The 10,942-nt window shown below is 42.3% G+C and overlaps 1 protein-coding gene across 2 annotated transcripts in view; it reads right to left on the bottom strand.

The window, feature by feature from the left end:
• EDEM3 (ER degradation enhancing alpha-mannosidase like protein 3) overlaps positions 1 to 8,342 on the bottom strand; it is a 52,814-nt gene extending 44,472 nt beyond the window's left edge. The window contains exons 1-3 of one of the 2 annotated variants that reach the window (XM_019501737.1): positions 8,079 to 8,342; positions 4,673 to 4,718; positions 1,525 to 1,625 (exon numbers count right to left, since the gene is read on the bottom strand). In XM_019501737.1, coding sequence (XP_019357282.1) covers positions 1,525 to 1,625; positions 4,673 to 4,718; positions 8,079 to 8,236 — 305 coding nt within the window. In that variant the 5' untranslated portion in view covers positions 8,237 to 8,342. The remainder of the gene's footprint in view (positions 1 to 1,524; positions 1,626 to 4,672; positions 4,719 to 8,078) is intronic. The other variant, XM_019501736.1, reaches the window with a different exon arrangement.
• Between the last annotated feature and the right edge of the window lie 2,600 nt (positions 8,343 to 10,942).

Genomic DNA, 10,942 nt, shown 5'->3' with positions numbered 1-10,942 from the left:
CTCCAAGATCATTTTCTGCCTCTCCACTGATGAGAAGGGAGTTCCCCAGCCTGTAGGTATGCTGCTGGTTCTTCCTCCCCAGGTGCAGTACCTTGCACTTGCCAGTGTTGAAACCCACACTGTTCTCATCTGCGCATCCCTGTAACCTGTCTAGGTCCAATTGCAGCCTATTCCTCCCTTCTAGCGTGCCCACTTCTCCCCACATCTTAGTGTCATCTGCGAATTTGAACAGGGTGCTTTTTACCCCTCATCCAAGATGTTGAACAGAGCAGACCCAAGGACCGAGTCCTGGGGGACCCCACTGCCCACATCTCTCCAGGTCGAATAAGACCTGTCCACCACCACTCTCTGGATGCGGCCCTCCAGTCAACTAGTGACCCATCTGACTGTGTAGGTATTGATGCCACAGTCTCCTAGTTTTTTAATGAGAATGGGGTCAGAGACAGTGTCAAAGGCCTTCCTAAAGTCCAGAAAGACTACATCCACTGCTACCCCTGCATCTAAGGATTCTGTGACCTGGTCATAAAAGGCCACCAGACTGGTCTGACAGGACCTGCCTCTAATGAACCCATATTGATTGCCCCTAAGCATAAACTCCCCTGCTGGCCCCTCGCGGATATGCGCCAGGATAATTCTCTCCAAAAAACTTACCCAGGATCGAGGCAAGACTGACTGGTCTATAGTTTCAGACTACGCTGTATAATTAAAGGCTATTGTACAACACATGCAGAGGAGCTAAGGTTACAAATGCTGCTTAGCACTTTTTCTTTTTGATTTAACATAACACTGAGACTCAAAACATACCAGTTCAATACCTTTCAATATGGATAAAGGATTTTCCTAGGTAGAAAAGCACTTTAAGTGAACAGTCTTTATCAACTTTAGCATTTTATGCTAGAACATTAGTTGTTTTCTTCCATTTTGTGACAGTGACTTAAAGCTGAATCTCATAATTCACAGACTAGAAAATTTTTATAACAGTTTTATTTCTCTGGGAGGTAAATTCCCATGCTAACAACTGCACAGTAATTATTTTTCTAATTAAGCTCCCAGATAACATTTAAAACAGGAAACTATCTTGACTTTTAAATTGTGGCTTATTATTCATTAAGCTTTATTCTATCACTGAATTCACTGATGCATTAGGTGGCAATTCTTATGTTCCTAATTTTGCGAAGGACAAAAAATTATAGTGTAAAAAATTGCTCTAACTTTCTATGCATTCAGTAAGAACTAGCCAATTCCTGTTCCTTGATTAAGAAACAAATTACACACCCATTAGCTCCATGGGAGCAAAGAAAAAGAGTAATTGTACATAATTTTACCAAAGTTATTAATTATGATTTCCTCCCAGTACCATTACAATTTCTTAATACAGGTCTGATTTTTTCTGCAAATGGAATCCCTTTTTTTTAAACACAAGTTTTGAACACATCAACAGAAGTGTCTAGTCCTATCCAAACTGCAAATTGTGTTAAGATGGTTACATATTCATACATGACAATCACTGCTTCAAGTACTCACTTTCCTAAGGCATCATCTACATCCCCACGACTTGGCTCCTGACCCCGCACCCGGCCACGACAAGTTAAAGGCATAAGTTCATCAGCTGGGTAGGCATGTTCCTGCAGAAGAACAAAATAAATGGGTAACAGGAGTAAAAAGGGCACGCATGGTACAATTACACTACATCATTGTAACCTGTTAAAAGGAAGCAGAACTTTGGTCAACTTCTGATATGTAAGTTTTCAAGTGTCTGATTAAACAAAAACCCAAGCTACGGATAAGATGGCAAGGCAATAGCTTCTTCTTCTTTATCTGTGGCTGATGACTGTTAGACCACAAAAAAGTGCACCAATATCCAGTTCATCCAGCCAAAGAGTGTGTGAAGTGCTTAAGGGCATCTCTGAGACAAATACTGAACTTAGATATGAGGTACACCTTGAATGTCTGTAAAAGGATAACATAAGATTCCCTGCAAAATCAAAATCAAGAGATTGCCAACTAAAATTGCAAAGAAAACTGGTAACCAAAGAATTCTGACAAAGTTGGCTTAACGGCATTCAACTGAGGAAACACCATGCACAATAAAAGTAATACTCTATCATGAGGAACTAGAAACCTTCTAAAAAAAGAAAAAAAAAGATGGAATTCAGCTTAGTTTAAATATAGAGATGAGTTAAGGTTATTGAGTCGCAATGATTTGTGCACCTTCCAATTCAAGCGAGTTTTGTAGGTATGAAGAGGACATAAAAGCAAAGTCTGGTACACAACATACATTGGTTAAGTGGATTTATGGAATTTGTAAGCACAAGTCCAGAATGAATAAGTGCCATATTCCTACATACCTGAGCCGTACGTTCATAGCATGATTGTGAAATTCCCCTTACAAAAAATACACATTGCTGCCAAGACTAAACACTGCTAAACTAGGGACTAACACAACTAGCTTTCACACACTGTTAGAGAGAGTATGAAGGAAAAAACCCTGCTATACTAGATATATTGCTGGCAAGAAAAAAAAAAAGTTATTCCTCTGAACCTCTAGTTAACATACCAAAAGGAGCACACAGGTAAATCCCCTTACATGCAAACATGAAATTTCAGTCTTCGCTATACTCAAGTCCAAAACATGTATTAATAGAAATAGAAAATCAGCACTTCTCAGCAGCTTGTTTCACAAGCAGCTGTAAAAACACTTAATTCTTGCTGTCAGCATCAAAGTCAAAACCCTAATCGTTTCTTCAAGTTAAAACAAACACAGAAACGTGGCTTGTTTGTTTAGTACTCCAGCATACGTGGCAAGTAAACACTCATCCTGCTTTAAGCTTCCAGGATATCTGAAGTCGTATTTCCATTTAACCCAGTGCTTTCTTACTACAAACGTAGCAATGTATCATGACCGTCAAATTTACAGGAAAGCTCAGTACCCTCAGCTAACAGAAGGGTTTTGTCTAATTTTTAGACTAAGTTATGTTCCTAAGGAAAAGCCAAAAATGCAGAGGAAGATAAACTGAAAGCCAGACATATTTATATGGAATCAGGTCTCCAGAAACAAGCAAGAAATTATGGCCAAAACAAAAACTGATTTCTGTCCAAGTGTAAGGATATGGAGAGAACAAAAATCAAGATGAGAGGGGGAGAGAGGCCAAATGCAAACCTCAGGTTTTCTTTTCTTTAAAGAAAAAAAAAAATCAAGCCTAAAATCTACCCCTCATACTTCTGTGCATTTTAGGTTGAACGTGTTTAACAGAAAAAATGGCTCATTTGTTTTCTGTTAATATACAGAATGAATGAGATTCTTTGTGATTCATAACTTTCCCATACATTTTGTAAAATGATCATTTGTAAGTGTCAATCATTTCAACCTCTTTGGAATTAAAGCGTTAAAACATAATACTGACAAATAGACATGTTGCAAGATCCACAAGGTAGAGCAATCTGTCAGGTGGGAACAGGTGCAACTTATGAAAGAAAATCTATGCTGCAATAAGAATGAAAGTACACATGTCCTGCAAAGTCCACACAAAGACAACAGCAATTAAAACACATATTTGTTGAAGTCTTTAACTAGATTAACTACGCCTGAACGTGGCAAATCATTTTTATTTTTCAGATGCTGTCTCTTCATATTCCCTCTAAAATAGTTTATTTCAATCAAGTATGGCATCTCACTCACAAAAACCAGTATTTTAAATGCAGCTACTCTACTGTTGAAGTAAAACAATAACCTATTCTGGAATGCTTCTATACTAAGAAATTAGCATATCATTAAGTTGACTAAAGGCAAAAAACACTCAGATATACCAGCATGTGAACACAGAAGACTCCAAATCATAAGTTATGAGACAAATGTATCATGTAAACAACAGCAAGTACACTTAATCACATCACAACTATGTATTTAGCAACAGGGTATACAATATAGTCATGCTCCAAGTGAAATGCATGGAACTTTTTACACAAGCTGTAAAATTGTATCTGCAGAAGAAAACTATTACAGATCAAATAGGACATAGTGGGTGCATCTACCCATTCATTAATGCACCGTAGTTACTGAGCATTAAAAGTTTAGTAACTCATATAATCAAGTACTAAATCAATTTGCAGCAACTGATGTTACTGCACAGCAGCACAAGCACGCACCTTTTTAGTGATGCTCTGCACAGTAGTGTATCATGTAAATGCACCCAGTTAATTTTAGATCCACAAAGTGTAAATAAAGTTGTTAGCAGGAAGGAACACAAAACACAGCGAAACAAATACCTATTAAAAACTACTGTATCAGCTAGAATGTCTACAGGTTTTGCTAACAATATTTGAAGCATTTTGAAAATGTGTAACCTTTCACCCAATGTTTACCTAAAGAGTCAAGAAGCACTACCCACTACTCAGCAGAATATATATATATATTATTATGAAAATACAGCAAAAAATACACATCAAGAATAACCAGTAGGCTTAAATGGTAAGGCCCTATTCTATAGTAACACGTGTGTGTGTGTGTTTACTTTACACTGTTTAGGTTTAGATGTTCATATTTCAGCTTCAGTTCCTGCCCCTCTCTTTAGTGTCAGCAAGTTTAGTCTTTTTCTTTTCTCCACCTGGTCAGTATTTCTGACAAATTCAGAATAAAGTCTGGTAGGCATAATGAAAGCTGCATTTTACTTACCATGTAATTACTGTAAGCATGATTAAACATTTCCAGCACTTGACTCCTAAAAAAAAGGAACATAGAAAAAAATCTAATAAACGGTTTATTTCATAACTCCTCTTTTATAGATCAAGTCTCAACAGAATGGCAGTATTGTACATGAATACCTGAAGATTAATATCAAATTACCATTAACATACATAATATTCACATAATCTTTTGACCTTGCCCATGTAAAGCTGATAAAATAAAATAACTGGTACCAAGACATTTTGTAATGTGTTTGCAGCTCATACTGCAGAAGTGGTGGGGTGTCACTGCAGTCCTGGTAAAAAGATATTACCAAAGAAATCCTTGCTCTGGACCACATGAGAGGAGTATCTGATACTATCTAAAGCCACTCCTAGAGTAGCAGACAGTTTGTAAAATCACCCTCAACACCCCACTCCAGTACTATAACTCCTAAACTATTCTAATCCTGGGATCTCTTGTGAACAAATCTAGCCAATTTCCTAAATGCACTGTGCAACTATTTGCTCCCTGAAGCATCCCACTTGCAAAGAGCAAGCTGTCAAATGCAACTTCCAAAAATAACTTACAGATGCTGTATATTTACAAGTTTTTCTGGCCACATCTATCATGCTGAAAAGACTAAATCAGTTACTAGATAATCAATGTTCTGCACAAACACCTTTTCCAATTTAGGCACTCTTGCTCAGAGCAAAAAGGAAAAACTCTCTCTTTGAATTTAAGGTGAAATAAAGTATTTTATTTGTCAAGATCCCAGTTCAAGATCCCATGTTTCCCCTGAAAGAGCTGATGATATCCCCAACAAAAACAAGTAATGACTAGGTACAGCAAAAAATTAATAAATGGCTTTGCCTTTTTTCTGCAACAGTTGATATCCAAAGCACTGTAAACACTTCTGTAATATGTTTAAGTGGATAGCAAAATCATAAATTACTCTATGTTCCCTAAATTAGAAATCTTCACAGGTAAATAAAAATAAACTCAAAATTAATATTGAAGCTATGCTTTTTTTAATTTCTGAAAAGCTGTCAAGGTCAGAAATGTCAACGTATAAAATGGCACCTTTTTTTCCTCAACAGATCTGCTTTCTGTCATGCTGAACTACTTTAGTGAAAAGAAAGTCTTATTCTTACAGTTAACCTTGCAAGCCAAGAGAGCAAGCTGGATTGATTCTGTTTTGACTCAAGCACCATCAGCGACATTCCCAAAGTCTCTATTAATGTCATTGTTGATGTAGGGGAGAAAAGAACTCAACTAGATTTTTCAATCAGTTGATTAAAATCCACTGACCTGGCCACTGGAAGTTATTTTAACCTATCTGAACAAGTTTACAATGAAGTCAGCAAAAGCCTGCAATGCCATTTTTAGTCATTTCACTCACTACCACTATTCTAAGGCCAGTGCTGCAATCACATTCTGTGGAGGTGAAACGCTAGGGTCACAGAGAGCCCCACCGACTCTGATGAGACCTATACGCAGATCTAACTGCAGAAACAGAGTTTAAGTCTACAGTGTCCACTGATTTAGCCTATTAAAATCATTTCAAGACGTATAGTTCTGTGCGATATGAACTGTACTCCTATGGCACAAGCAAACAGCATTTCTGTTTGTCTGATGCATGAGTACATTTCCTCCAACTATGAGTGTTAACCCAGAGCCTCCAGACAGAATCTAGTTCACTTCATTCAAGCACAGGCTTGTGACTGAAAAAAGGGAAAGCACTTACCATATTTATAACTCATTAACTACAGAACACTCTACCTCAAGCTTTGCCTCTCATTAAGGCTCAGAGTACAGTATCCTTTCTAACAGCAGCCTTGAAATTCCCAGGGGCCTCGTCTCTTGAAGTCTGCTTAGGAAGCCTTGATACTGAGTCAATTTCACGAATTGTTCAGACAAACGGGAGTATTTCACAAAGCAGATTATCAGGGCCAAGATTTTCTATGCGCTTGCACAGTTTATGAGCTTCACTAGGAATGCACATAACCAACATTTTTTATAGTGTAAGCAACAGAAAAAAAAAAAAACTGTGACCAGCCTCACTTTATGCTGTTAAGCAAACAATATATCATCCACCACACGTGTGCATGTAGCCCACTGCACCTCTGAGGAACAGGGGGTTCTTTCTACTGGCACAGGCTTGCGAAAATGGAATACAAACGTTATCAGAAGTAGCCTTCAGGTATGTGCGCTCCTGCTGGTAGATCCTAACTCACAAACACAGGCAGATTATAGGGCAGTCTGCATAGGACTTCCTAAATAAAGCACACCTGCATGTAAAGAGACAAGGCAAAAAAGAGATCTCAACTGCCCGGGTGGCCATGTGAGAACAGCCCAACACAAGGTGCACTCAAGTGCTCAGGGATCCTTGGAAGGAAAGTTTTGTAAGTGCAGACTGATTACAACCCTCCTGTGTGGATCAGAAAGCTGTAGGCATCTTAATGATCTCTCTGGGCACTCATGCAGAACACAGCTCCCTTCACTGGACAGAACAGGCCTGAAGGACAATCTAAAAAGCCTCCCTGGCACTGCGGAGAGAAGGACCAGAAGTGGGAAGCTCAGTGTCCCTCATGTAAAAATGGCTTTGAGAAAAAACGAGTTTTATCCAAGCATTAAAATCAGGCTCCCAACATCACAGAGTGGTCAGGTGAAGCGGCTCAACACCATCTGCCTTCACCCTTGCCCGAAGGTGTCTGGGCTTGAGTCCCCAGTCTGCCCCAGGTGACCACAATCTGGAGCAGCAGGGGAAGGCTGGGGCTCACCACCAGCATTGCCAAGTGTACAATAATGATCATATTTGTACGCTCCTTTCAACTCTTTTACAACCAATAATAGTAAAAGTGTTCAAAATGTACAATCATTTTTGAGGTAGCTCACTGATGCAGCAAATGCAAAATCCAAGTCACTCTCAGGGAGCCTTAACCAACCTGTGGGTTTGCTGCCAGCACTTTATTTCGAAGCAAGTGGTCATAAGAAAGTGCTTCAACTTTGATTGCCCACTTCTCACTCACTGGCACCTTACAGTGAGCAATATAAAGTAAAGAAGACAACTTATTTAAGGTCAGTTTCTCAACGATTTAGTTGGTCTAATAAAAGATATCGCATCTACCCAAAGACTTATTTGCCTATTTGCGTGTTCAGTTTTGCAGCAAAGATGATCATTTTACGCTTCTAATATGATCATATCATATTTAAGACCTGGCAATGGGCTCGCCAGTACGGCACGGGGAGGCCCGGGCGAGCTCCCGCGGTGGGGAGGGGTCACCCACGCCCCTGCTCTGTCGTCGCCGTCGAGGAGCGGGTCAAGGTTACCGCCGGCCGGGTCGTGCTGGGCCACAGCGAGTCCCCCTCCCCTGCCACCTCAGACGGCCTCATCGCCCCCGGCTCCGCTTACCCCAGGCGCCGCTTCTCGTCCCTGCTCATGGCTCCGGCGGCCGGGGAGGCGGCCAGAACGGACGAGGCGGAGAGGAGGCCCAAGGCCAGCAGCCCCCATGGCCGCCACCGGGCGCCGGGATCCCCGCCGCGCGCCTCGCCCCCCACAGCCCCGCTCATGGCAGCAGCTGCCCGCTAGGCCCGGCGCAGCCCCATGGTCCGGCCCGTCCCCGGCGCCCCGGCTGCGCTCCTAGCGCCACCGCGCAAACGGAAGAGACCGGCCCTTCGCTTTCCTGTGTCGTAGCCAAGGAAACGGCCTCCGCGGCTGCTTCCGGGGTTTCCTTCGTCACGTGGTGCCCCGGTGGATCAATCGGGACGGGTGCGGCGGGGAAAGGGAGGGGCCACTTTGGGCCACGTGATTCCGGCTGAGTAGGGGTGACGTGGCCAAGAGGAGGAGCTGGGAAAGGCTACGTGGGGACAACGCCTGCCGGCCACGCTGGGAACTGTAGTCCGGGGTGGGCAAGGTGCTGATAAGCCGGCTGGCGCGTGGCGTGCCGGGGCTTGTGGTCCGTGCGTTCGGCCCGGCGGTGCTTGGGGTCGAGCCCGGGTCCCTGGCTGCGGTCTCGGAGTAGTCACTTCTTCCATTCCTTCCTCAGCTCATCTCGCTGTAAAAAGGTGGAGGGGGAAGGGTCAGGTCACACCTTGAGAGAGAGAGGGCGTCAGCCCTGTTAGCCACGAGGCAGGCGCGAGGCGTGTGCTTATAGGCTAAGTAAGAGTGTGTGTGTGATACCCAATGGAAGCACAAGCTTTCGTGAGCCCACGTTCACTTCATTATAATGCTGAGCATTATAACAACTCTGGAGATACCAACAACCTCCCCAGCTGTCCCCGTTTCTCTCTGTCCCTTCCACCTGCTAAAGACAACCCGTTTTGACCATTAGCCTTAAGCAAAACTGGGTCAGTGTGACTCGAACTGATAGACTGGCCGGTCCTGCAAACCGTGGCTTCCATCATCTTACGCCACTTAGATGTGTCCTGGGGTCCCTTTGCTCTTCCCAGGGGCAGTCTTGATTCTTTCCAGCGGGGGGGGGGGGTCTGCTTGACGGCATTTATTAAAGTTAGCCAGCTCTCCTCGGGAAGAGGAAAAAGACATTGCCCTTTAGAAAACCTGCCCCAGCAAGCAGTATCTGAAACAATGATTCTCAGCCAGGGTGCCATAGCCCCCTGCGATACCTTGAGATACTTTCCAAGGTGCCATTGGCTGTCACGCGATGGTAACAGAACATTAAGTTTTAAGCATGCAGACGTGATGCACGAGATAAATCCAAAGCTTTCAAAAAGGAAGCCCTAGTGTTAAACACAAACCTGACCTGTTGTGTGGTCTTTTTCGGTTTTTTTGCACGAGAAGAAGTGCTCCATTATTTTTCCACGGTCAAAACTCAAGTAAAAACTCAGAGCTGACATTTTCTGAGCGGGTGCTTTGAGTCCATCAAGAGGTGAACTGGGTCTAAAAAAGTTTAGTCATTGCTTTAACAACTATTGACTTTCTGGCCAGGTATGCGCCTAGTGAGACAATGCAACCATGAGTCAGGGAAAGTCTGGAAAGTAGCATGGCTGCTCATTGCTCAGAAAGTTATTTGGAACGCACTATTTATATAGTCACTAGAAAACTTCTCCCCTCTATCACTGCTGCTATGCTAGGAGAGGAGTTAGTCTTGGATGCCAAGATGTTCCATGAACATGGAACACCATGCTTGATCTGATGGCTATGAAGCAAATATGGCACTTTGACAAAGTTAATGTGGACTCAAAGAAATTTCTTCATTACATTTCTACCGATTTGAGTTTACTAACCAGGAGAGATAGCAAGGAGGGGAAACTAGTGAATATATTTGGACGGTGCGTATTAAAATAGTGCAGAAGTCACCTTCCTAAATTAAGGATATAGAGTGCCCAAGAAGGGACCGTGCACGAATGTGAAAAGGAAATGCCCTCAAAGACAGTAGGGGGCTAACTTTTTTGGTAGGTGTGCCACAAATCAGCCCTGCACCAGCCCCCAGTACCACTCTGCTCCCCTTTCTCTGCTCAACTTTCTGCTCTCTACTCTGTGCTGCCTGCCGAATCCGCTGCTTTGTTTTCTGGTTCCTGCCCTCTGCTCCCTGCCCAATCTGCTCTGTCTTCTGCTTCCTGCCGTCAGCTGCTATGCTGCCTGTCCCCTCTTTGATCTGCCATGTGCCACATACAGAGGCTGCCTGTGCATTTGTGGCACTTATGCCACAGGTTGGCCACCCCTGCTGTAAAACTTTGATAGGCAACCCCCGCTTCATGCTCTTAACTGGTTCCTGAAAAACAGCGTTAAGCAGAGTAGTGTTAAGCGAAACCTGCTGCCAGCTGCATGATGCCCCTGACCATTATAACAAAACTTGCTGAGCGCTAAGTACAATCAGGCATCAATGTAAAATGAGCATTACAGCAAAACAACGTTAAGCAGGAGTTACCTGTAGATTACATTTACATCATTTCTGCACATCCCATATTGAATTCATCTCTGTGTTTGGAGGTTTTAGGAACGCATACAGTTTCGCTGCTTTTTTTACCCTGTCCAAATTTCCAGTCACTTTTCTGGTAACATCTTACTATTATGGACACACTTATAATATTACTCTTACTTATGACTTTATTTAGGAAGCTTTAACACAAATTTTCTGTGTTTCTTTAAAAGTATTAAAATAGGTGAAAGGATGAAAATATGACTTAGTCTGCATTGTTTCTAAACATTTTTTTTTTCATTTTTCTATTGGGCAGTATTTTCTTGTTTTTAACTGTGAATTTAAAAAGAACCAATTGAATGGTCTTATATAGTCTGCAGAAGAAAAAAAAAAAAAA

The sequence above is a fragment of the Gavialis gangeticus genome, unplaced genomic scaffold, assembly GCF_001723915.1.
Source record: "Gavialis gangeticus isolate Ggan-Ray unplaced genomic scaffold, GavGan_comp1, whole genome shotgun sequence".
NCBI classification, from domain to species: domain Eukaryota; kingdom Metazoa; phylum Chordata; order Crocodylia; family Gavialidae; genus Gavialis; species Gavialis gangeticus.
Note: the sequence above shows the minus strand (reverse complement) of the source record. Positions and strands in the feature narration are given on the sequence as shown.